We start from the raw sequence: 27,658 nt of genomic DNA on the forward strand, positions 1-27,658 counted from the left end.
GTCTAAATGATTTTCCAGCAAACAGCAGAGCTATGAAATTGTATTGATAGAGGACAGCTATCTTAGCAAAGCTAAGATTTTGAGGTCAGGTTTGGATATGGTGTCTAAAAGAACATATTTCCTTTAAATTCTCACAGAAAATTAACTTAATTTTGAAACAACTTTTAGATGTAATACAGTATAAAATTTCAAGACTTACCAGATAAATCAGGATTGAAGGTAGTGCTTAAAGAATACAGGTGGCTGTGGCAAATGAATAACATCTTTAAACTTTGCTGTTTAAGTTCTCTCTTTGTTAAGGAACTAAAAGGACACTGCACAATGTCACATAACAAATAACAGATAAAAAGTAAAATGCACCAAAAGAAGTCAAGAACAGCAACGTACTTCATTTCAAGATGCACTGATATGTTTATTTTGGTTTGTTAGTATGAATGTAATTTAAATTACAGTAGATTAGAAGTCTCCCAGAATACTTTGAAAAGCTAGAGCAACATAATATTGAACAGAACCGCTGAAAATTGTTTTCCTGTGTAAACCATTACCTCTGCAGTGACACACTGTACATTGCTTCAACTGTAGTGAATACAGTAAGTTTACTGTTAAAGCAACAGCAATAATTAACTGTTAAATGACGGTTTAGAGTAAACTTAAATGTTCTGCATGACTCCAAGCATCCAACAGAGGAGCTGCAGTTGGGTTGGGCAGCAGAGGACCTGGCCTGTGCAGGGCTGGGGTCCAAAAGGCCAAAGTTCAAAAAATCAGGAGAGAAGAGAAGAGAACAGGAATCACAACAGCCGGGATAGACATACTTAAACATTTATGAGAAACATTGTTTCAGTGGGAATCATCGTTCGGAGCAGTGCGAGTCGTTAATCCTGTGGGCGGTATCTGAGGACTGTGAGTAAGAATCAACCTGACACACCACAGTACAACCTCTGTCAGTTTGAGGCTTTATTTCTGGAGCTGAGTTGTTGTATTAGTTGTAACCAAGTTGCAAAAGAACGCCTACCCAATGTAAATGCAGTAATTCATCACATCTGGAAACTACAGGCTGTAAAATTAAACACTATGTTAAAATATGATGCTTGGATTTATCACTGTTTTTCTTTGTTCTGAGATAAACACCGGCTTTTGCTTATTTGTGTTAATAAATTATAGATCCAGGAGCTGTAAAAGCCAAAGGGTAATTAGATCTTTGATCTGATGTTTGTTTCATCCAAAAAACAAATATTGGTTTATTACACAATATTTAATTAAATCAATATAAGTGATATGTTAATGCCCAATATTAAAGGCTACAGTCAAAATGACATTAATAGCAGCAAATTGGCACATTGTATCTTTTTGGTACCTTTGTTTATGATTTATGATTTTCACATTGTGTATAATTGCAGATATTCAGTAGCTGTGCTTTTCTTGATAAATTACCAATTTCTAAAGGCTGTCATTAGGGGAACTTAATAGGAAAAGGATACAGAGAATAGGAGTATATACCACATGTGATAATTTACTAGAGAAGTACAGATTAATAGTAATGAAAGCACACCTACATAGACTGTAATACTTCCTCAGACACAAGTCATACAATATACAACCCTCATTACAGACATGCTAGAAAGTAGCAGATGGGTTCAAAGGTTTCTCTGTTTACATTGCTTCTGAATTAATCCAACAGTGTTCCCAATAGTGACAGTTTAATCACTCACATAATCTAAAAAACAAAAATAGTAGATAATATGTTTTTTTTTTTTAGCAGATAAAACATGATGAATCGTTGTTGTTTTATTAAAAATGACTACCACACAAGGGTTTAAGCCTCAAGTAGTCTCATCATTAGTGATTCAGTGGTAATAGTCGAGAGAAACTGCACAAAAGCAGATCATATAATCAGAAATTAAACTCAGAATTGTTGCGTAAATAACAACATGTTCTAAACCACCACACCATGCAGCATAATCTGAGCAAGTGTACAAAGATTATCTGCTAAATTGGCATTTCTCGTGAGGAGTGATCAAACAGCATGGATTAGTAAATGAGGTCACTAAATGTCATTTACCTCTATGAAAATCTGTCTCTCTCTGGGTCTCCTGTGGATCATATCTAGAGAATGTGGTGACAGGAAGCTTTATCATTTGTTTACACTGGTCGGTTTGAACTATGAATAAACTATGGTCAGTAGGTAACTATAGTTTAAAACTCATGCCTTGTTCCTCAAACAGTTTTTCACTTTGAGAGAAATGCTCCAGTAAAAACAGAACAGAACTGGAGCACATAAGGGTGAATTCAGCTAGATTCACAGGGTGCTTTAAGTGTGTTAAGATATACAGGTATGTTGCACAACATTCCAGTAATGTCACAACACTCGACATGTTGCAATTTATTCAGGTTGTTTCAGTTATTTATAAGCAGAAGTCCATCTTTGGTCTTTGCTGTTGGCCCTGATAATGTGTTCTTTCCAGTGTTAATCATGACCTCTGGGGAGCCCTGTAACAGATTGTGGCATCGGGAAACCAAGACTCGTCATCAAGATGCCAACTTCGATCAAGGTATGCTCAAACTATGACTTCTAGGAAGTTCTGCACAGTTTTTCCATTTCTCATTAATAGTCTGTTCTTGTTTTTTATGCACAGATATACAGATTGTGTAATTTTATTTAATTTACCCTACTTGCACATTTCTTTTAATCTGAGAATACAATTTTTACAGTATTATTTTCTTATGCTGATAATTTTCCCCTACTGTACAGTCTCTTTTGTTTTTATATTTTTATCTTTTGTGTGTATCTGCATGTTTCGTTTTCTTTTCACTTTGCTGCTAGAACACCTGAATTTCCCCACTGCAGGGCAATAAAGGATATTTCTGTTCTGGTATTCTATTATTTTGCATTTTGATTAATTACTAAAGGAATTACCTGAGTTTAGTATAAACTGTTTTTCAATAACTTATGAAGTCTTTTCAGTGCCAAGTAATTATGATGTGATACGCTTTCTTAAAATGTCCAATTGCTCCAGAACAATATATGACCTTCTTGTATCTCATCCAGTTTTGTGAATAACATGTGTTGTGTTTTGTAAGGTAAGTTAAACAATCTGAGCAGCATATTTTCCTCTCTGCAGCTGAGAGTCATGAAAATATACAAGAAGATCTGACTGAGTGGAAACAATACATGAAGGTATCTAAATAGCTTATGTTGCTTATTTAAACAAGAAACGAATAGTGTTTCTAGACTAAATAGTGAATGGGAGATGTTTCCAAGGCATTATATTCAACTCCCCTCCTTAAGCTGGAATAAATTCAACCTTTTCTCCTATGTGTGTGTAGAAACTAAAGGTGAAAGTTTTAGAACAGGTCCAGGATCAGCTCAGAGATATTCTTGACAAAGCTCTGACTGAGTCCATCGAGCCTCCCGCCCACATTAAATCTGCACTGATTGAGAAAAAGACAAAGAAAGGGTTGCCAAGGTGAGATAGATATACACGCCACAGTCACATCTGTTGATCTCGAACATAAATGCTCTGATTACTAACTTGCTACAGAAACATGCATTGGATAATAACTTGTTTCTGTGGTTTGTCTTAGATCTCAAAGGAAGGATGATGGTAAACTGTTTATGGAGAGAGCATCGCTGTTGGAGTGAGTAACAACAGAGCAGAAACAGATCAGTGTCAAGACCCGTGACAGCTTCTTATTAAAGCAGCAGATACAGATGTATGTGGCAGTTTTGTTTTTATATTTAGAACTAACATATTATTTATTATTATTATTTTCTCAAAAAAATTTAGAACTGACTATGGCTCAATGAGAACAGTCATCTGTTCAATTCCTACCACATGTTGATGTGCCTCTGGGCAAGGCACTTATGCCCAAGTTGCCTACCAATCTGCATATTGGTTTATGAATATCTACACGTTTATGAGTGCAATTGGGTGAATGTGGGTGTAGTGTAGAGTGCTTTCAGTGGTTGGCATTACAAAAGAAGTTCAATATAAATTCAGTCTGTTTTCCATTTGCCAAAAATGCAATTATAGTCACCTAATAAATGCTCAAATAATTAATAGGAGCATAATGAAACCAAAACGTACCATGCTCAGATGTCTTACATTTACTTTTCAAACATTACCTTTTTGTGTTTGTTTATTTATTTGTTTGTATGTATATTAAAATCGTAAACATATACTTTACTTTCCTTAAAATTAACCGAATACATATCATGCATAGTATGAAGCCTAGCACCTTTTGTTTTTCACTGTTCTTGTTTAGGACAGTTAGACCCGCAAACCTGACTCCAGTTCTGTCAGGAGGAATGGGCCAACATTCCTGCGAGAAGCTTAGGGAAGGATACCTAAGACATTTGGCGCTAGTCAAACAGTTTAAAAGACAGAGAAATGTATGTAAAGATCTACATTTGTTAGTTAGTTAGTTAGTTAAAAAAGTCAAAAGTAAAATAAAAAATATCTTTAAGCAAATATCCTTCCATCATTCGGGCATTTGCCAGAAATAAATAATTTAGCTAATCCTCAGTGACCTCAAAGTGAAATGGTGACAAAAAGAGTGAAATGTTTTTGTATAAAATGCATGTAGATGTCTGATTTCAACTGTACAGTGTCTATGGTTAATTATAAATCATCAACCATAAATCATTCAAAAAGTGTCATCCAGAAATTCCTGGATTGTTTTGTATTTACTGTAGTTAAATAAAAGTTGCGTGGCTATGTTAAATTTAAGCTTTTTCTGTGTTTTCTTCTCTTCCTCAGTGAACTGTTTGAGATCAGCCACATTAGGACCATCTACCACATGTTTATTGCTGTGCTTCTCATCTTCTGTTTGAGCACCTTGGCTGTTGACTACATCGACCAGGGCAGGTGTGTGTTAAAAGTTCATGTACAAGCAAGTGATGAACTAAAGAAAACCAAAATCTGTTTCATCAGGCTGTTGCATGACTGTGGAGATCTTATAGAGACATAAAACGTCCTTCATCCTAAACATATTTATTTCATTGGTCAGAGGTGTTAAATGATGATGATGGTGGAAATTACTGGAAAAGTTTGGTTCAAATCTCCTCTCTAGCTAGTAACCCTGTTGTTGAGACTATAGTATTTATGTTGTTTTAATTTCGGTTAAACCATTTAGTGAACTGTATTTGTTGCGCTGTGCGAAGGTTTTAACCGAACGCTAATTTATTTAAACTTTGTTTCAAAGGAGCCTGGCCTTTTAAGGGTTCTTAGCCTGATTTTTAAACATCTCAAATTGTACATCCATTTTTAAAATGGATGTACAATTTGAGGAGAAAAATCAGACTGAGTTCTAAAGACCACTGGAAAATGTCTGCATGGAAACAGGATGTTTTAATGAAATATTTGAAATATCCAGCAAAGATACAGGACCTGAGAGCTGCATCATCCTTTAGCTGACCATCTGTTGTATGTTAAGTGTTTAGCTTAATGATCTTTCATATGTTTCATAAATTCAGCTAAAGAAAATTTTTTTACCAATAAATCAACACTTGTGTGAACATAGGAACTGGTCATATCATTAGGCATCTTTTAATGTCTGAACAATTCATAGTTATGAGTCAGAGTGTACCTTATCAAACAATAATTGACTGAAATTGAATATCAAGCAGCAAAAATCTAGAAAAAAGCTTTAAAAGAGCTTCAGAAAGCCTGGAGAAATATTGATTCAGATCGCTTTAAAAGATTACAACTACAGCCGCATCTCAATAAAGTAAAATATCCTAAGAGTGAATTTGTTTTTGTTACTCAATTAAAAAATAAACCTCATACATTATATGGATTTTTTACAAAGTGATTTATGATTTAGGCCCTAAAGCTAATGAAAACCTAAAATTCTGTTTCTCAGAAAATACAAATTTTACACAAGACCAATCAAAAAGTTTTTTTCACACAAAAATGTCAGCTTACTGAAAAGTAGGCTAACTTTGGACTTGACAGACTGTAGAAACTTCAAACTGGACCTAAACCAACTTGGTTTCGTTGTCTTTCTGCTTTTCCTCTAAACTCTGGGACCTTGATTTCCAAATGACATGCAAAATTTACTTTAATCTAAAGAATGAACATTTGACCACTGAGCAACAGTTTAGTCCTTTTTGCCCGGGTAAGATGCTTCAGATGCTATCTCCAGTTAAGGAATAGTTTTAACACTAGAAATATGACAGTTGTAGTCCATGCCCTCCATGCATATGGGCGTGGGGACTCTGAATCACTGAGTCCATGCCTTGTGAATCACTCTTGAGCTATTGAATGGGCTTTGCTGCTCAATTTATGTATTTGGTGGCTTTGAGCTCTGAATCCAGCCTTACAATCCTCTTAAAAGTTTAGTTATCCATGTTGCTTGTGTCTTTTTCCACCCTACTCTTTCCTTCCTCTAAACTTTCCATTTATATGGTTGGATACAGCACTCTGTTAACAGTAGCTTTTCTGGCTTACCCTTTTTATGGAGAACGTGTGTCAAATTAGGGGTCTTTCCCATGATTGTGTAGGTCATAACATTTCTGTAGTAAAAATGATTTTCTGTCTTTGAATAAATTTGATTTTTGGCTTTCATCAGCTCAAAATACCCACAACACTGTATGCAGCCTAAAGAGTCATTTTTATCTGTGAATGCACTCCTGCTGTGAATAAAATAGTTTTTACGGCTTTCATTGTATCAATTTGTTATCCCTATTCTGTCTAATGGGAATACTGCTCCCCCCACCAGATCTGTTTAAGAAAATATTCAGCTTTTTCTCTTATTTGTCACACGTTTGTGATTTTGTCTGGATGGAGATGTTTATGGTCATGGTGCTGTCACGTCTCAAACTCTATAACCCCAAAAGATTCCAGTGGAACTCATTTATGCCCCGAAGCCTTTTAAAAACTTCTTTCTCCACTCCTTTCTTCTGTTTCCTCTCATTGTGACTCTTGCTACTCCTCTCACAGCTCCCACTGCTCATCTGGCAAAGGAAGATAGCATAATCAATCCTTCCGAGCATTCCTCCCGTTGCTTTGGGCCGCTTACTAATGATTTTGTTTGTTGTTTGCAATTTTCTATCTTTTTTTCCATCTGAGAAGAAGCTCAGCATTGTGCAGATTATCAGATTTTTTTTTACCCGCAGTTAACGTTTATTTTAATGTGGATAAACAGAATAAAAAACAAAATAAAAAATAATTACATCGTTCTTGAAAATAATTGTGCTTAATTAAACAAAACGTCTGAGATGTTGAAATAAGGAAGTATTTTAAATATTTTGCTTTTATCATGGTTATGTAAATGAGAGAAATAAACTAAATCTCTTCAGCTCTTCTTGTCATTTATTAAATTTCCTTTCATGTCAAAGAAAGGTAAATTATAAATCATGTTTAAAGCAGAAATTATACTTGATAGAACTTGTTTTTACATATATATACAAAAGTTAGAGCCTTATTGTTTTATTTTTTACCTGAATGTTTATGCTTGTTTTATTTGTCATACTCCCAGGTTGGTTTTGGAGTTTGACTTGCTGTTCTACGCCTTTGGGAAGCTGGGGACAGTCACCTGGGCCTGGCTCGCTATGTTTGTATACACCCTCTTTGTTCCCTACTACATCCTGGAGTTTTGGGGTTCTTTGTACCACAAATTCCCATCCAAGTTGGGCCTCACCCTGGGTGCAGGGTTGATCCTTACTGCCATACAGACCTGCGTGCTTGGACTGTTCCCAATCTACACGGTTGTGCATCACCAGCTGCCCCCAGCATCTCGCTTTATTGTGATTCTGGAGCAGGTCAGTGTGTGACTGTGTGAAGGTTTCTAAGAATAAATTGCCACAGAGGACTGTTCATTAATCTCACACTAGCCCCTCATCAATGTCTCCAGCTATTGCTGCTGTCTTGCAGAAAACTAAAACATTCAGTGAAGGAACTTTATAACATTATTAAATTTCCTCAGATTCGATTCCTGATGAAAACCTACTCATTTATTAGAGAAACAACCCCTGTTATCCTGAAGAACACACCAAAGGAAGGTAATGTACCATGCTGTAAATGATATTAGGTGTATTTACTCCGCAGGTGCCACCATTATTCACAGTGGCACTCCATGACACAGGAGAAAAATGACTAACACAAAACAGAAGATACTGGGTCTATAGCTCAAATTTAAACCAGGCTGGTGAACGCCTGGTGATGTTACGGCTCATAATTTCTTCAAATAAAGAAGAGGGACTGAAAAACTTTCTGGTTTACAACAATGGAACATGTATTTAACTTTTTTTTTTTTTTTTGTGAAAACAACATAAAATAAATTATGGGGATTACATTTGCATTTTGGTATTATGATTTAATGATTGACCGTCAATCAGTTTTAGAGACAGGAAAATATTACTTGTGCTTTGCAGCACACAATTATGATTTTCAATTTTCAAAAGGGGAATTTAAATAACTGTTATAGATGCTGGATTTTGTTCATCACAGTGATAATAACTGAACTGCCATTTTCTTCCAGGAGAAAATCCCAGGTTTCCAACATTTTGCAGCTACCTATACTTCCTTTTCTGTCCAACACTCATCTACAGGGAATTTTACCCTCGGTAAGACAGGCCATTTGGATTGCATTTATTAGGCTAATAGCAATTTAACGTGCACTAAATAAGCTAAACCAAATCTATATATACATATATCTATATATATATATATATGCCATCTAACTAAGCAGCAAGTTCTAAGGCAATTTGTGAAAAACAAGACCAAACCACAGAGACCCAGCAGCACAGTCCTCACCACTCATACGATCTCTTCTACCCCACAATCTACTTAATATTAGGCAAATATTTCAAACAATTTTACTATAACTCTAATAGCTCAGTTCCTGTAGCAGCTATTTGTGCTGCAGTGCTAATACTAGATTAAATTTAAACAGGAACAAGGCAAGGTTTCTGTTGCTATACCATGTTGCTTAGCACAAACCTTGCACTTAAAAAAATGCAGTGCACCTATAGACCACATTTCTAATACCCGGTCTTTTACCCACAGAAATAGACAAATACGTTGGAATTATGTTGCTGTTACTCTTGGCAAGGTAAGTCTTGATTCAGAGCACTGTTATTGAAGTCATCAATTTTTAGATTTAATGAGTGTGTGATAAGTATAAGGCAGGCCTCAGGATGTACACTAGATGTAACCAGTAATTTTTCACATCACAATGCAGTCTCTGACATCTGTAAAGCCTTGGTACAGGAGTATGTTTTATTATCTTGTCTCTTTTGCATAATTTCTTTCTAACTGTATATATGTTTTAACCTATAATCACAGATTTTTGGATGCCTATTTTATGGATACTTCATCCTGGTGCGTCTTTGTATACCTGTCTTCAGACCGGAGACCAACCAACCTTTTAGTAAAAGAACAATGGTTCTGGCTGTATTTCACTCCATATTACCAGGTATTTTATAAAGTAAATCATGTACACAAATGCACATGTGAAAATACTAAGTTGATGTCCCATGCACACTGACCAAATAATCTCTGACCTTGTATGTAACATCTGTTCTTGTTTCTCACATCTTGTATCTCTATTGGGTTTGTACTGATAAATATATTACATCCCATTAAGTGAAGTCTCGAGTGTGTTTGAATCAGCGATAAGATTATAGATGCTATTAAACAAACAGATACAGGTAATTAAAGGCTGGCTGGTTTATCAATCCTGTAAAGTGAAGAGCTTTTAGAGTGCCGATATTAAAAGATAGGTGTTAAGTTACAATTCCCTAAGGTTCCTGGAAGCAATGCCAATTTAATGGTCTCTTCTTTTTCTCTGTGCTTCAGGAATAATGCTTCTTCTGCTGTGTTTCTTCGCCTTCTTGCACTGTTGGCTCAACCTCTTCGGGGAGCTGCTGCGTTTTGCTGACAGGATGTTCTACAAGGTGTGTGATTCTTCATTTCCCGTCACATCATCTCTCTTGGGAAAGCATTATTGGCTAATCTGTTTTTTTCCAAGAGGGAAAAAATAGATTGATGACATACGAAATTGGTAGCAGCAGTGTAGAAAATCCCCCAAACACTTCAAAGTGTTATTTAATTGATTGCTGTTGAAGAAGTGCATTTTTTAAAGTTTTCTTTTGTTTTCAAATTCTGCTTCAGCAATTCTTCTTTTTCTTCATCAGCTTTTTTCACACTAAATTATGTGGGGCTTTTTGTTAATTTTGTGCTTTATATTAATACAGGGTCTACATTAGCATGAGCTGAAACTTTTGTACTTTGTGCAAACATTTGTTAGGCTTTATGAATTGAGCCGCCTGTAGCACATCTTTAATGTCGATGTCTCTGAATCGTGCATGAAAACAAGCAAAGCAGCTTAGTTCAGCTAGAAAACAAAAGGTTAACCTCAATAAGTCTGCCACTAAAACATTTCTTAAAAGTCAGCATTGACTGTTTTTGAAACATGAATCCACAACTTAATGATTTGCGGTCTAGAGCAATCCTTTATCTTTAGACAGTTTCTTAGATCAGTAAAAGGCTCTATGTTACTGCTATTTGTATTTTTATAGTTAAATTACAGAGTAACGATCCCACTAAGTCCAAGACTGAGAATTACTTTCAAACCTCAAGAATCATGTTTTGAAAACATTGCATTATCTAAATCCACATTTGTTTTAGATTATAAAATGTGAGTAACGAGTAAACAAAATATTAACTTTACCTTTATACTAAATGTTAAGAATGATAAAACTGTGTTGTTACCAAATAAAATTAATAGATTAATATTTTCAGAATTCTTATAATTTGTTTAGATCATTTAATATTAATGTTCCCTGTGGATGTACCATCCTTTTACCTTTCTCATTTGAGTTGACATTTTATAGCAAACTACAGTGTCTTTCAAAAGTATTCATACTCCTTCAACTGCATTCCAGTGCATTTTATAAGGATTTTATGTGGTGAACGAACATGGAGTAGTAAATAATTGTGTTGCATTGATTTCACCTTTTATCCAAATGAGATCTGAAAAGTGTGGTGTGCTTATGTATTCAACCACCTTTACTCTGAAACCTAGATATAAAAAAACAGTACATGGATTTTTACAGATTTTTTGTAAAACAAAAACGTTGAGAAGGATGCATCATTTTCTTTCTGTTTCACAATTTTTTTACTACTTTTTCTTCATATGTTACTTTAAACATCAGTGCATTAAAGTATATTATTGTAAAATGAGAAAATCAGTTCAACCTCTATGACTACTTTTGGAGGCACTGTATTGGGGTAAAGAGTTATGTGTAACTTGCAGCAGATTAACCATGAATAGCAGGTACAGGTAACAGAGCGTGAACAATATCAGATGGCATACTTCCAGTTGGCAGCACAGGTTGTCAAAATAATAACTCATAACGAGAACAGCATACAGTAAGGAAAATAAGTATTTGATATAACAGATTTTGCAAGTTTTCTCACTAGCAAATAATGGAGGGGTCTGTTTTTTTGTTGTAGGTACACTTCAACTGTGAGACAGAATCTAAAAACAAAATCCAGAAAATCCCATTGTATGATATTTAAATAATTAGCAATTTTTGCTTGAAAGAAGTATTTGATCATCTTATTTTTCGCACTGTAAATGATGACATCCAACATATGTACCACGACCCAAGTGCCGACATCCTTTGATTTTCTAATCAGTTTTGGCAAATGACTGGTCCAAATGCAAGACATCTTTCAGTTTCCGAGCCAAAATTATTCTTAAAATGCAAGTACAAAATTGAGTAATTCTTTTTTTAACCCCCTAATTTATTTTCTTAGTTGGAAAATTACTCTTTTAAACAGCCAAATCAACATTACCTGACTGCAGATAATGTCGTTTTCTTAACATTTTTCTATTTGTCATGCTTGTTAAGGTAATAAAATTACTTTTCATTCTGCACATGGCTCTGATGTGAGGTTGTTTTATTAGTTGACACAACATACCTTTAGAAACAAGTTGAGCTGTAAAATGCATTCATTCAAGCTTTTACTTTTTGTTTAAATTGGAATTCAATTTTGCAAAAGAAAGAAAAAACCCAACCCATTCAAAGTCCCCCTCCAGTAATTGAGTTTATTGCACAGAAATAAAAACTATATTTCAGCTCCAAGCATGACCTTCAAAGTATAGTGGGGTTGTAAAACTTTGATTGATTTGAAATGCTCATATGCGTTCAGAAAGATCAAAGTGGTTTGCCTCTCTGCATGCAAAACCTGAAAACAATATAAAATCCTTTATATCCTTGTTGATTAATTGTATCCCTTCAAGTGTTATTCAAGCTTAAAAAAAAAAAGTCTCAATTCACTCATGAAGAATTGGTTTCTGTTTTCCAGGACTGGTGGAACTCTACATCCTTTGCAAACTATTATCGTACCTGGAATGTAGTGGTTCACGACTGGTTGTACTACTACGGATACAGAGACTTCCTCTGGGTAAGCAGATTCCCAGTTTTAAGGTTTACAACTGGTTCTCCTAAAGTAGCATGTCCCACTATGAAAAGCTTTTTGGTGTCTTATCCAGCCTGCTGCATGAACTCTGACCCAAACTCTCTCTCTCTCAGCTGTCCAACAGGAGATTTCGAGCAGCAGCCATGCTGTCTGTATTCATCGTCTCTGCAGTTGTCCATGAATATGCTTTGGCCATGGGCTTCGGCTTCTTCTATCCTGTCATGTTCTGTCTCTTTGCAGTATTTGGAGGTGAGGGGAATTACTTGATCATGCATGTAGCATGTAGTGATTGAAGTGTGCTTTGGAAACATGAAAATGCATTACAGATTTTAGGTCAAAATATTGAGTAAATTCCTTTGAAGTTAGGAGTTACACAAAACAAAAACTGCAAAATAAAAAAAGGGACCACAAGGAATGCAAGAAGGCAGCCAAAAGTTTCCAGAGAGTGATGGGTTTTGTACAAATACTGACTTTGAGCATCAAAGCACAACAGAAGAAAGTTGTGATAGCAAAGTCTCCAGCTCAAATGTCAGTTCATAAGGAAATGATTTAAATTGCAGTTTGTCAAGTGAACTTGTTCAACCCTTCCCCCTTCCTGTGTGGATTAACGAATAAATGCTGGTCACAAAAATTTTAATCCAGACCGATAAAATTCCAGTTGAATTTAGACTAATGTAATCTCTGCTCCAGTTCTGACCAGCACGGTTACTCTGATTCACACAGGCAAGCATCAGTACTCCCATTTCTGCAAACAGCTGTGCCACCACAACACTGTTCAGTGGTTCTTACAAAATGCACCAGCAGTATATATGAAAGTACCTGAAAGTCTCAAATTTCTACACAATCATTTTTTGCTTTACTTATGAGGGTTTACAAGCACTACAGTAACAAAGATGTCCAAACATTATTCCAAACATGCCACCTGTCACGTCACTCAGATTATACAAGATCAGCTACAGTTAGTTTTTTCAATACGGCAAATTGTCAGGCAGGCCTGAAGTGAGTAGTCTGAATATCTAGTAGAATTCCCAGTGGCTGCCTGGATTTTTGGTCAACGACAGCCTGTGTAAAGCTAAATCATTGACTGGGATAAAACAGAGGAGTCAGGCCAGGCTGCTTTCTTTTTGCACTCTGGTACAGCCAGCTTTCATGCGCAACATGTGACCACAACCAACCTATCACATGGGTCAGACTGCCAGCTAATGCTCACAACTGTACATCTCTCTCAGTTACTAAGGCATTACATCGCGCCGAAAAAATGGCTGATGTGCAACTGTCAGGGCAGGAAGAAAACAAAGAAGCAGAAAGCACTAGATTTTAAAGCCTCCAGCTGTTCAAAGGTTTTATTTTATTTTTCGTTTTTTTACAAGAGCCCATGCTGTAAGGGCAAACCATCCAACTGTGAATTCAATAGTTTATAAGCAACGAGAAGATCAATTAAGTAAATGCTACCTGTTGTCCCATTAGAATTACCACAGCTAATTAAATAACCGGTTGTCATGGTAACGATATGCGCTGTTTCATTGCAGTGTGTGCACCAGTTGAGCAATCAGTAGTTTCCCATTTTTAGATTTATTGCTACTTAACCCTTATGTGGTGTTCGGGTCTGTGGGACCCATTTTCATTATTTACTGAAGGAAAAATGTTAATTTATTGTAAATTTGTTTCCACTCATATCATGATTTTAATTAAGTGTTTAATTAAGAGGCATTAAAAATTACAAAATGCAATGGGTCCACCAGATCCAGAAACATTGGCTGCGTGACAACAATATGAACACCACACAAGGGTTAAATAAAGAAGAGGAGATTTCTATTTAATTTTTATGACAATTCTTCACTGGAAAAATAATAATTTTAATAGTTCACTAAACATTGTAAAAAGAAATTACGCACCTAAAATTAATCTGGTCAGATGTTACTAAAGAAAATAAAGTAAAGTAAGCTTAAATACCTAATAAAATAACATGATAAACAAGTAACTATAAACTACACACTACAATCATATTTAATAAATTAGAATATGCGTTCCGATGAGGCTCGTTTGTCAGATTGCCTAATGTCTTAAATTAGGCAATCTAATTTAAGACATTAGGCTTAATAATTTAAACCTAGGCAAGGATGTACTTTGACATGAAAAGCTTTACAGTCCTCTAAAGTATAAATAACAGCTGCATATAAGATCCAAATCAATTAGCTTCTCAATAGCATTCTAATTTATTGAATGGGTCTGTATGTACCCATTAGGACAATACGTTTTCTCAGTTAGGTTGTTTGGGTATTTAGGTGTCACCTTTCACCTATTTGTCTCTGTCCCTTTGTTCTCTTGTTTCTCAGCTACAACACAAAGCATTACTGATTAACTGCCATGCTCAACATAAACCCTCTTTATGTCCGTCTCTTTTAGTGGCTTTCAACTTTACCATGACCGATAAGCATCAGAGCCCCGTGTTCAACATCATCATGTGGGCGTGTCTCTTCCTTGGTCAGGGCGTCCAGGTGTGTCTTTACTGCCAGGAGTGGTACGCCCAGATACACTGCCCACCGACAGGGGTACGTACTCAGATCAAAGGTTCTCTGATATAAAGAACTTACAAAGTGTTGCCTTAGAATATTTTAAGAAAAATAACACAAAGAAAGGATTTTTATAAAAGCGACGCAAACCCTCTAATGATTCCCGGAGCGGTAGTACAACAACCTTTTCATTTTCCATACAGCAGAACAATTCATTATTAATAAAAAAATTATATATATATATATATATATATATATATATATATATATATATTGGGGTAGAATTAAAAACATGTCAGATAATCAGACAAAAAAATATTTAAGATGCACTTTGTCTAGAAAGGTTTTTACAGTCCCTTAAACTCTAAATAACTGCTGTATATGAGATCAAGCATTTGGCCTGTTATAATAATCAGAAACCTTTGCTTTATTGTCTTACTGATATACACACAATAGGGCAAGACTACCACCTACAGATTTTACACCAAAGTAAGCAATTTGTTGTTGTGTAAAGGCATCATCAATACTTTGACCCCAGTTTTAGATAAATGAAAAGTAGGCCAGCAGTTGATAATCCATACCAGGTGATCACAATATACTTTGCCCCTCAAACTCGTTTACACCTCTGGTATAGATGTTTAAAATAAGATAATATATGACACTGCAATACTTTTATTGCTTAATTTCAAACAATTTTGAAAATCCAGTTTAAGTGGGGAAAAAAAGGATCTTACATTAAGAAATGAATGTAGTTCATAAAATTTTGTGTGTCACGGTTAATTGGCACCCCTGCAGTAAATATCTTGTATGACCCAGTTTGGTCAGTACGGCAGTGCGTACTGTTCTCCTTTAACATTTCACAAGCTTGGCACATAGAGAGAGGGTTGATCATTCTCCTTTGCACTGGTTTTCTACAGGATTTAGGTTTGAGAACTGAATTAAGAATGAAGTTGCTTTTGTATTGGCTGCACCATATCTGTGTTGGTTCTGTTAGTGATGACCCACTTTCAGTTTTCTGTCAAAGGCCACTGGATTTTTATCTACAATGTCCTGGTATTTCAGAAACATAATAATTTAATACTCTCTAACAAGTTTCTCAGGGCCTTTGGAAGATAAAAAAGGCCCACAGCATCACCAATCCACCACCATGCTTAATAGTGGGCATGAGGTGCTTTTCCACATATACAGCTTTTGTTTCACCTTGAATGTTTATTGTTGAAAAGCTCAGTCTTAGTCTTTTCTGATCAAAGCACACAGTTCCAGTAAAGGTCCTAGTAGCAAGTGTTTCACTTGTGATGGAAGGATAGAAAATGTATTTTTTATGGCAACCCTCCAAACTGATTAAGCTTATTATAGGCTTGTTTGTCTTCTTCTTGTTTTAATTTTTTTAATCACTGGTTGCCTGAAGATATTTTCATGTCTAGACAAGTAACGATTTTCTTATAGACATTTCCTGTCAAGGTTAATCTACACAATTCTGCCTTAGTTATAAATATGCAGGTTCTTGAGACTCTGATCAACTTTAAAAAGTATAAAATATAAAAATATGCTCTCATTAAATTTGCTTTGTGTAAGGTTAGTTGCCAATCAGTATGCAACAGGTTATTTCTTAACGTTGTATATTTTCCTTCATTGAATAAATGTGTTTAAATGTAATGTTTGATTTTTTTCTAGGTTTTTCAGTTTGAAATTATGCTGCGGCAACATAACATGAATTTTACATCGTAATACAGGATGCCAATAAATGTGGAAGTAGCGGTGAGACCGGCAATTAGAACTTTGATGTCAGATGTAACTCAGACATCTGCGGTGACTTTAAGAGCAACAAGCTCAGGAGGGCAATCCATTTTATCTTTGCAGCTTTTTTATTTGCTCCTATTCCCAGTTTGTTACAACATAAAAGAAAACAAGTGTTGGTGTAGATGTGCAGAGAATCCTTAAACACCATCTGAGGCCAAAAAACGTTCAGTATACAAGCACAAGTCAATGGAAGAATGGCAGATGTGGGATAAATTCATAGGGGTTCAACCATTAAAAAATCAAGCCCTTTACACCATAAGTTCTGAAGGACTGTAATGACAGATGGGCCCAAATGAACTAAAATCTTAACTACACCTTGTAACACTACATTTCTGTGAATGATATGTACTGTCTAGAAATGGTGAGATTGTTAGGTGGATATATCCGATAATGAAGATAAATACTGCTAAACATAGAACTAAAAAAACTTTGTATGTGAATTTTTCTTTTATTCTTCACAAACAGGATAGTTTCTGGGAGGTGGTGATGCCTCGATCCTGGTCCTGCAGCTACCAGTCATGAAGCCATAGTTCTCCTTAATCTGGAATAACTGATTAATGAAACTGGGAAAATTTATAATGATGAACTTAAAAGAAGGAAGAGCAAGAAAGAAGATGACTTGGAAGACATAGAAATAGACAGTGGATATTTTTTTAAAGCATTACATCTACCTGACATTATGTTGCTGAATAATTTTACTTTTTGTTTCATTTTGCACCAGTAGCCTAAAAACATTTTGTTACTTATACATTTTTAAATGTTCTTTGCAAGGAAATGTTTTCTTTGATCACAGAGACAGAATAACATTACATCAGATAATTAAAAGTGGGTGTTTCTGTCTTGGAGCAGACTATGTAATTATATTACTTCATGTAATGCTAGACTAGTCACCTAAACAATAATTTACAGAAGGAAAGGAGTACTGTATTTTCCAGGTAATAGAAGCTGTCTAAATTTAAATATTGTCCTCTTAAGCCTTATTACATTACTGTTTCCACTGTTTTTATATTAAATTTGTTGGGTCTTGGCTTAACTTAAATTTTTTCCTTTGTGTTATTTAAAAAAGCAAAGTAATTTCAGTTTTAAAGCATCTATAAACAGGCCCTCAACCTGTTGGAGCCTCTGGCCTGCAGAGAGCTTTGCAACTTTACTTCAGACTTCTCTGACATTTAGGTGGCAGTGATTGGTCGACGGAGCAGCTTTGTAAACCAGCCAACCAACCACATTCTGCATTTGTCATATCAGCCTGCCACAAAGCCTCTGTATGCCTGCCTGCAGCATCATACAGGAAGGAGAGGATTAACTTTGGTACAGTGTTTGCATTAGTGATGTAATGCTCTGTAAACTGATGGAGCATAATAAAAGAGCTCAGAGACACAGAGACAGTGTCTGATCATTGTGTTAGGTTGATGTGTCCTTAAATCTCCAATGTGTTTTTGTGTGGCTCATTTTGTGTTGCATATTTGGTTTCGGTCAAGGATGCAGTTTTCATACAATAATTCACAGGAACAACAGGGGTTGCAAAAAGAAATTAAAATTTAAACAAATCCTGTGCATGCTTCTAATTTTTCAATATAAAGTTTGGCCACATGGGGGCAGAGCAAAGAAGCCGGATCAGAGAATTTTATCATGTCAGATACTGACTGAAAACCTTTTTTTTAATTAAATCTAATATAACTAAGATTAAGAAAAATGCATGTGCATGTCAAAACCACTCTTTGAACTAACTGGAGAACCTGTCTGCTGTTTTTGCTGTGCATGCATTTTTTTTTTTTATAAATAGCTTCATGTTCAGGTGCATCTCAGCAAATTAGAAAATCCTTAAAAAGTTTTAATAATTTATTCAACAAGTGAAAATCGTATTACACACATATAGATTCATTACTTGGTTGGGGTCCTTCAATGCAGCATGGCATGACAGTGATTAGTCTGTGGTTTTGCTGAGGTTCTAACAACCTTCAGCTCGTCTGCAATGCTGGCTCCTGTGTTCGTCATCTTCCTCAATGCTGTAGAATTTCCAAATAGACAGCTGTGCTGACTTCCAACTTGATAAAACACCACAAGATGATATGGCACCCCAAATAAGCCAACAGGACAAACTTCACACTGGACCTCAAGCAAGTTAGATTCTATGTTCTTCCTCTAGACTCTGGGACCTTGATTTCCAAATGAAATGCAAAGCTGACTTTAATCTGAAAAGAGGACCACTAAGCAACACTCTCCTTAGCCCAGGTAAGATGCTTCTGACAACTCTACTTCAGGAGTGGTTTAACACACTTGATATGCGACAGTGGAAATCCATGTCCTGAATATGACTATGTGGTAGCTTTGAGCTCTGAATCCAGCCATACAATCCTCTCAAAAGTGCAGTTATCCATGTTGCTTGTGTATTTTTTCTGAAACATGTTTTCCTTCCACTCAACATTCTATTAATAAGGTTGGATAATGCAATCTGCGAACAGCCCGCCTCTTTAGCAATGGCCTTTGCAGGCTTAACCCCTTTTTGGAGTGTGTCAGTGACTGTTGGCTAGACAAGAATATTCAAATTTTCAGAGAAACTTAATCATGAGTTTTATTCAGCTCTAAGCGATCAGATGAACAGAAATATACTTGAAATATATCATTCTCTGTGTAATGAATCTATACAATATGTTGATTTCAGTTTTTATTTGAATTCCTGAAATGAGACAACTTTTTCGTGATATTCTAATTTACTGAGTTGCACCTGTATATAAACAGAAATAGATCAATGTGTCAAGAAGCAAAGATGCAAATTTGTGGGCTGTAAAGTAACAACGGTACATATGATAAAGCCAAAATTATCAGCAAACATTATTGGGATTAAATATAATTCCTTTCTTGCTCAGTAACAATGATTCTATACTGGATTTCTATTTTCCATTACTAAAAATATTATTTAAAGATGATACTGTTTTTTCAAATATGACTGATTTACAGAAAGCTTGCAGCATCTTGAGCTGATCCTAATATGCCTTTTCCAACACGGAAATAACAGTGACCACAAGAAATGTTCTGGCTTTACATATTTAACTATGGAAAATGTTGCAAACGAGACCATAAGTGCTTCGTCCAACAGTCTGGATTATTGTGCTGCCCGCAGGATATACTGAAATCACTCCTATCTCTTCAGTTTCATCTGGTACAAACATTTTAAAGCTTTCTGAAACAAAGCAAAGCAAGGCAAACTGGTGTTGAAAATCCAGACTGTTTTATTGGTTTGTAAATCAGCTGGCGGGTTTGCCAAAGCACCATAAGAAACAAATGTGAAAAGCAACCTGCTTTTATGTTTATATATTTCAATGGCAGTTGGGTGCATTCAAGAACAGTGGAACGTAGCATCAGTAAACAGTTCAAACTAAATTTCTTTTTTGGAAAATTCCACACAAAAGCAGAATTGATATCTTTTCACGCTGTGCAAAAACTCTTCACAAAGGGGCATACTTCACGGAGAACAGAGATTGAAAACAAATCGAATGTCAGCCACACGGAGCGTGGGGGAAGGGCGGCAGGATTCGCTGCAGCTATAAACGGGGATTAGAGATGAACACGCAGATACTTGCTAACTCCCATCTGAAAATACATCCCCACAGCACTGTCTGCTGCTGCTGTGTTCACAGGTATCCCCATTGGTGTACAAAGTGTTGTGGGCAGCAGATCAGCTTTGAGTCTGGAACAAAGTGGCTCAGGTAACAAGCAGAGCTGTGATTTTACTCCAAACTGTCTTTGAACATTTATAATCACAGTTTGGGAAACACCAGTAAAGGAAGACATGGAGATTCAGACAGTCTCCTGCAGAGAGAAAGAGACTAAAAGTCCATGCATGTAATCTTACACGACCACACTTTTTTTTTTTTTTAGGAGTTATTTTCAACAGGGAGAGGAGGATGGATTAAACACAGACACACTGGATCTCTCCAACACATTTTTGTGGGCTAGCAGTGGGAGCCATAGCCATAAAAAGCTTTCTAAAGCTTTCCTGGACCACATGAGGATGAGGGTGATGGAGACACTTCACCAAACTATCAGATCATATGGCAGGACACCTCAGGAAAACCGCAGTATCTATTAAACAGCAATAACGTAATTTAAAAAGAAAAACTGCTACCCTGTTGGTCAGAAGAACAAATTAGTTTTCGATCTCAGTCCCTTGGCAGAAGCATTAACCACACGAGAGAAAAAGAGCAAGAAACTGGCTTTTTGGCTTTAAGATTGCAGACTCGTTTTTGTCCAAGTACGTTAAAAGGAGCAGCCTGCTGCAGCATGCTAATCAAAGCATTGTTTAACATTAAATAAATTTGACTGGCAAACTCAGCCAAGTTTGAACAGATTTCAGCTTAGTGCAGAGGGTATCTTCATTTATCTTTGTCAAATTTTTAAAAACATAAAAGTCTGCTTTGGAAATTCACAACAGAATGAAGCAACAACTGGTGCTCAACTGGTTTCCACGAGAAAGTTCCCATCCATTAACCTCTGTGTTAACTGACAGACAGACGCTTTGTTTACTTGCAGAGCTGCTCTGGGCTGCAGACGGAGTTTCTCTGCTCATATTAAGAAACTGGAGGCTAAACAGCTCCCATCAGCATTCATGTGACTGTCAGTGAGCGCCTGAAGCCAGGCGTGTACATTTACACATTGTGGGGTTTTGTATTCAAAACAAAAACATGCAGTTTGAACAAGAAGCAACTGGAAAATTCACAAGATGTCCACTGGAACTCTGCATAAATAGTAAACATATGATGACCTACATGTCCAGCATCATACAAAAGAAATCTGATCTGTTAAGTAACACGGCCCTGTAACACGTGACAGTTGATAATCTTTTACAGAGAGAGTCAATTCACTGAAACCTGCATGAATTTCAGCTTCGTGCTTGTTCAATAATCTATACAGACCCTCATTTCATTTACATACAACTTAGACAACAATATAACTAAAATGTGGTTTAGGATAATATGAAAACAGGTATTAGCTCCTCTTGCAAAGTGAAGCAGAAAAATCAATTGTTCTAACCTGCTATTGGTGCATGACGTATTACTAAACATTAAGAGAATAATAAAAATAAATGTTTTGGCATTAATTGTGAACATATACATCCAAACACAGATAATCCAAGATGAAAGATGTCAACGTCTTTAATTTAGTTTTCAAGTCATTTTGCAGTGGGGTGGCCCCTGTAATCTCTGCAGTACCTCTTTTAGTTAAAAAGTAGTTCCCAAAAAGCTGGTGGCATCATGGATGCTTATTTCTGAGCTCTCCGTCTTGATAGCCGCTTCATGAAGCAGCAGGTTACCGTTGCAATAATGACGATGCCGACAAACAAGGCCGATGAGACGCCAACCACCAGAGGGATGAGTAGGAGGTCAGCAGCTGGAGGAACAAAGAGAAAAATGAGAGAAAGTTCCTCTGTAAACTGATCTGAGGAACGGGACCTACATACTTCAGCTGTGTTTTTCATTAGATATATTTAAGGAACCAGAGCTTAATGATAGTCTGTGGCACTACACTTTATGCTGAAGCTTATTACATACAGATTTATTCTGTTTCTGCTTTTTTGTCACATTTAAATATTTTAGATCAGTCAGTCAGTCAGTCATTTTCTATCGCTTATTCCATAGTGGGTCACGGGGGAGCTGGTGCCTATCTCTAGCAGTCTATAGGCAAGAGGCAGGGTACACCCTGGACAGGTCGCCAGTCCATCCAGGGCAACACACAAACAACCAAACACACACTCATTCATACACCTAAGGGCAATTTAGAGTCACCAATTAATCTAACAGGCATGTCTTTGGACTGTGGGAGGAAGCCGGAGTACCCGGTGAGAACCCACGCATGCACGGGGAGAACATGCAAACTCCATGCAGAAAGACCCCAGGCCAGGAATTGAACCCAGGACCTTCTTGCTGCAAGGCAACAGTGCTACCAACTGCACCACCGTGCAGATCCCCAAATTAATTTTAATATCAGACACTGATAAGCAGAGAAAATACAAATGCAATTTTCAAATCAATTCATTAACCCAGGGGACAAAGGATGTCCAAACCAACCTGGCGCTATGTGAAAAAGTAATTGGCCCCTAAACCTAAATACAGATGGTGCCACCCTTGGCAGCAATAACTGCCATCAATCTTTCACAATAACTGGCAATGAGTTTTTAACATCGCTGTGGAGAAATGTTTGTCCACTCTTCTTTGCAGAATTGTTTTCATGCAGCCATGTTGGAGGATTTTCAGCCATGAGTGGCCTCTTTAATATCATTCCACAGCATCTCCATCAGATTTAGGTCCAGAATTTACCTAAGCAACTGCTAAGTTTATTTTTCTATTTTAAGCCATTCAGAGGAGGAACTGCTGATACACTTTGGATCATTGTCCTGAAGAGTGCTTGAGGTTAAGATCACAGATCGGAGGCTGAACATGTCCCCTTTAGTATAAATACTGAAGAACAATCTCTATCTATAATTCACCAAACCACAGATCCAGAAGACTCACACTACATATCTTGATATGAAGGTTGAAGAAAAGAGTAGAGTTGAGCGCACAGAATGTGCAGCTAATGTGTAAGTTCAATGAATGTAAACAGTTTTTTTTCCAAGTTGGAATTACATAGTCGCCATTTTGACTCCATCTTTGATCCATTAGTTTGATCCTCAACATCTAAAATAAGTCAACTTACCCTTCTAACCACCAACAATCTTTTTGGCACTGCTTAGAAGTCAATATGTTAATGTTGTACCAAGTAGTGACCACATATTAGCAAGTAACTGAGAAAATAAACCAGTCTATGAAAGGATGAGGCTCTTACCTCTGGCATACAGGTAAACAGTCACTAAATTTGACACTGATCTGGCCCCGGTGTCGTACCAGCCGCCATGCGGGTCCTGCCCCCACACTTCTGCATGACATCCATACAAGCCCTGGTCCTCCTCCGTTGCCATGTGAATCCTCAGTCTGTAGCTGTTGGCAGACAGCCGGTCAATGCTGATCTCACTATGGTTGATATTTGCTACACCATTGTACATTAGAGTGGCAATGGGCTTAGGTTGTGTCACAGCTTCCAAGTCCAACGGAACACCACCCGAGTTCCTTGTGATGACTGGTTCAGGAATCGGCCAGCGCAGCCATTGCACCTGAACCTGCACCGGACCTGTGGTTGTCACAGTGGTGTTACAGATTAGGGTGATGGTGCTGCCTCGTTTCAGCAGAGGTCCACGGGAGAGCCGAGCCACAGCTGAAACCAAAACATCTGTGGAAAAAATGGCAACCATGAAAAAAATGAAAAATATATAAATAAATAATTAGATAAATTGATCAAACTAATTTAATGTGAAGCGAATCAAGCCAAACCAAGATTTATTTGGCAGTTTAAACTTGGGCCAAACAATAAAAAAACAATTTCGAAGTTTGAAATCTAAGTTTGAGCACAGATCATTGCAGCCAAAGACAGTATCTCTGCCTCAATGAGACATATTTAATGCACAGCAAGTACTACTATGCTGCTGAAATGAACAGGACTGAATATGGAAACTCAATTCCAGCTATTAAACAATGCAGTCAAGTTCAAAGTCTTTAATTTAGTCCACAGATCATTATGACTGTGAGAGAGAACTAGACTTTCAGTGGAAAACTGGAAGGCGGAACGAACTGTAAGAAATTTGCTTAGTTTTATGATTTTGAGCTTTTAACTTAGATCCATCATAGGGCATGCTGGATTTGGAAATGTTGACAGCCTTTTGGAAATCACAAAGTTAAGGTCGTTGTATTCTCTAGGAAATACACAAAGAAACTGCTGCTTCTGTAATAATAGCTGTGCTAATTGCTAATTTAAGAAGCTAAAGCCAGTTTAAAATTCAAACTCAAGTAGCATCTCTGGTAAATATTGAGATGAAAATATCAGTTGCAATATTTGCCTATTTTTTTCATCTTTGCTCCGTTTCTCATCTTCCATCGTTCTGCGTCCATTAGCATTTTGATCAATGTCATTTACAGGTCCTTCTCAAAATATTAGCATATTGTGATAAAGTTCATTATTTTCCATAATGTCATGATGAAAATTTAACATTCATATATTTTAGATTCATTGCACACTAACTGAAATATTTCAGGTCTTTTATTGTCTTAATACGGATGATTTTGGCATACAACTCATGAAAACCCAAAATTCCTATCTCACAAAATTAGCATATCATTAAAAGGGTCTCTAAACGAGCTATGAACCTAATCATCCGAATCAACGAGTTAACTCTAAACACCTGCAAAAGATTCCTGAGGCCTTTAAAACTCCCAGCCTGGTTCATCACTCAAAACCCCAATCATGGGTAAGACTGCCGACCTGACTGCTGTCCAGAAGGCCACTATTGACACCCTCAAGCAAGAGGGTAAGACACAGAAAGAAATTTCTGAACGAATAGGCTGTTCCCAGAGTGCTGTATCAAGGCACCTCAGTGGGAAGTCTGTGGGAAGGAAAAAGTGTGGCAGAAAACGCTGCACAACGAGAAGAGGTGACCGGACCCTGAGGAAGATTGTGGAGAAGGGCCGATTCCAGACCTTGGGGGACCTGCGGAAGCAGTGGACTGAGTCTGGAGTAGAAACATCCAGAGCCACCGTGCACAGGCGTGTGCAGGAAATGGGCTACAGGTGCCGCATTCCCCAGGTCAAGCCACTTTTGAACCAGAAACAGCAGCAGAAGCGCCTGACCTGGGCTACAGAGAAGCAGCACTGGACTGTTGCTCAGTGGTCCAAAGTACTTTTTTCGGATGAAAGCAAATTCTGCATGTCATTCGGAAATCAAGGTGCCAGAGTCTGGAGAAAGACTGGGGAGAAGGAAATGCCAAAATGCCAGAAGTCCAGTGTCAAGTACCCACAGTCAGTGATGGTCTGGGGTGCTGTGTCAGCTGCTGGTGTTGGTCCACTGTGTTTTATCAAGGGCAGGGTCAATGCAGCTAGCTATCAGGAGATTTTGGAGCACTTCATGCTTCCATCTGCTGAAAAGCTTTATGGAGATGAAGATTTCATTTTTCAGCACGACCTGGCACCTGCTCACAGTGCCACAACCACTGGTAAATGGTTTACTGACCATGGTATCACTGTGCTCAATTGGCCTGCCAACTCTCCTGACCTGAACCCCATAGAGAATCTGTGGGATATTGTAAAGAGAATGTTGAGAGACTCAAGACCCAACACTCTGGATGAGCTAAAGGCCGCTATCGAAGCATCCTGGGCCTCCATAAGACCTCAGCAGTGCCACAGGCTGATTGCCTCCATGCCACACCGCTTTGAAGCAGTCATTTCTGCCAAAGGATTCCCGACCAAGTATTGAGTGCATAACTGTACATGATTATTTGAAGGTTGACATTTTTTGTATTAAAAACACTTTTCTTTTATTGGTTGGATGAAATATGCTAATTTTGTGAGATAGGAATTTTGGGTTTTCATGAGCTGTATGCCAAAATCATCCGTATTAAGACAATAAAAGACCTGAAATATTTCAGTTAGTGTGCAATGAATCTAAAATATATGAATGCTAAATTTTCATCATGACATTATGGAAAATAATGAACTTTATCACAATATGCTAATATTTTGAGAAGGACCTGTATGTCTGGTGGGAGTATCTGCTGCCGTGAAACTGTCCAACTGGCTGAACATTACATCATCATGTAAATTGCAAGCTCATAACACAGGGAATATGTTAGTCAACAATTATTGCACTTCAAACAGCCCTTTTGTGATGTGAATTCTGAACACACTGATATTGCAATGACGATATATTAATGATATATTGTGCAGCCCTAAGAACAGCTCATACTTTACCATCTTTGCTTGTAGTGCTGTAGCACTACCCTGTCACTACAATGGTTTGAAAACCCCATCCCCCAGCTTGAATGAAATGATTAGGGTAGGACCACAGGGTTAAATTGGGGTGGCTGGGGGATCCCATTTTCAGCTAAAACAATGAGACTCAGTCTGGCCTAAGATAGTTGACTAATAGAGAACTCATTTACATAATACCTTAGATCAACGGTGTCCAACACCAGTTCCCAAGGACCGGTTTCCTGCATGTTTTAGATGTGTTCTTGCTCCATAATAGTCCATTCAAATACCTGGATTTACTCCTTAGCATCTCAAGTTGTGCATGAGCCTGCTAATGACCAATTCCTTTGATCCGGGCATGTTGAAACAGGGAAACATTAAAAACATGCAGGGCAGTGGTCCTTGATTACTGTTTCAATAGATAATGTGGCAAACAATGACAGAGAGAAAATCTACATTCAATCAAAATGTGAGAGGTGTGTAGAGGTGCTTCGGCCCTAAACGCAACTGTCCCAACCAAGTAAGTAGATATACTATTTAGCCTATTCTAAAAGTCTAACTACTGATTACTAATCAGGATTGATTGATTGTGCTGTATGTCTGGTGACTCCTACATAATCTGTTTATATTGAATTTTCTTGGTAAAAAAAAAGACATAATCTTACTAAGGTAAACTCTCTGTTTCACTCATTTAAACGAAGCAATATTCTATGCAAAATCACAAAAAACAAAAACAAAAGGATTCCTTCTTCATTAGATATTAGAACAGTTGTTTTAGCAACGGATTGAAGCTTCAAATGACAATCCAATCTAGCAATTAAAAATTACACAAGCATGACATTTCTTTTGTCCTGCCATTTTTGAAATTGAGATTTTAGAGACAGCATTAGTTATTTCTGGGAGTAGTGTAGCACTCCCTATTCTCCACCAGTCAGCTGTCAGTCAGCTGTGTACTGTTGCTGAATGAAGCAAAACATCCTGAACCTTACCCTTCAGTTAAAAAAAAAAGATTAAATGTTTGTATGTTCTTCAGATAGTGAAAAACACTGACAATAATCTGGGCAATGTTGGTAATGCTATTGGT

General features: G+C 37.0%; 2 protein-coding genes across 5 annotated transcripts in view; one reads left to right on the forward strand and one right to left on the reverse strand.

The window, feature by feature from the left end:
- Window positions 1-541: 541 nt before the first annotated feature.
- soat2 (sterol O-acyltransferase 2) lies at window positions 542-18,125 on the forward strand. Of its 2 annotated transcripts, none has more exons than XM_047347377.1 (16): window positions 542-900; window positions 2,463-2,549; window positions 3,120-3,175; window positions 3,325-3,464; window positions 3,583-3,636; window positions 4,758-4,865; window positions 7,480-7,762; window positions 7,927-8,002; window positions 8,482-8,566; window positions 9,009-9,054; window positions 9,288-9,417; window positions 9,801-9,898; window positions 12,318-12,416; window positions 12,545-12,680; window positions 14,838-14,983; window positions 17,210-18,125. In XM_047347377.1, exons 2-16 carry the CDS (start codon window positions 2,471-2,473, stop codon window positions 17,264-17,266), a joined length of 1,593 nt encoding a protein of 530 aa, XP_047203333.1. In that variant the 5' UTR covers window positions 542-900; window positions 2,463-2,470; the 3' UTR covers window positions 17,267-18,125. The 2 variants fall into 2 exon arrangements, with proteins under 2 accessions (XP_047203333.1, XP_047203334.1); XM_047347378.1 differs by lacking the exon at window positions 542-900 and adding an exon at window positions 951-2,330.
- Window positions 18,126-19,956: 1,831 nt separating this feature from the next.
- Window positions 19,957-27,658, reverse strand: part of igsf8 (immunoglobulin superfamily, member 8) — a 30,387-nt gene continuing 22,685 nt past the window's right edge. For all 3 annotated transcript variants that reach the window (XM_047347375.1, XM_047347376.1, XM_047347373.1), the window contains exons 7-8: window positions 23,567-24,007; window positions 19,957-22,132 (exon numbers count right to left, since the gene is read on the reverse strand). In XM_047347375.1, coding sequence (XP_047203331.1) covers window positions 22,005-22,132; window positions 23,567-24,007 — 569 coding nt within the window. In that variant the 3' untranslated portion in view covers window positions 19,957-22,004. The remainder of the gene's footprint in view (window positions 22,133-23,566; window positions 24,008-27,658) is intronic.

This window comes from Girardinichthys multiradiatus, chromosome 20, assembly GCF_021462225.1.
Source record: "Girardinichthys multiradiatus isolate DD_20200921_A chromosome 20, DD_fGirMul_XY1, whole genome shotgun sequence".
NCBI classification, from domain to species: Eukaryota; Metazoa; Chordata; class Actinopteri; order Cyprinodontiformes; family Goodeidae; genus Girardinichthys; species Girardinichthys multiradiatus.

Excerpts from the sequence above, each read along its gene's own strand:
- soat2 (XM_047347377.1), top strand. The coding sequence starts at position 2,471 with ATGACCTCTGGGGAGCCCTGTAACAGATTGTGGCATCGGGAAACCAAG. Across the intron at positions 7,763-7,926 it reads TTATTGTGATTCTGGAGCAG|ATTCGATTCCTGATGAAAAC; the intron begins GTCAGTGTGTGA and ends AAATTTCCTCAG. Across the intron at positions 8,567-9,008 it reads TACAGGGAATTTTACCCTCG|AAATAGACAAATACGTTGGA; the intron begins GTAAGACAGGCC and ends TTTTACCCACAG.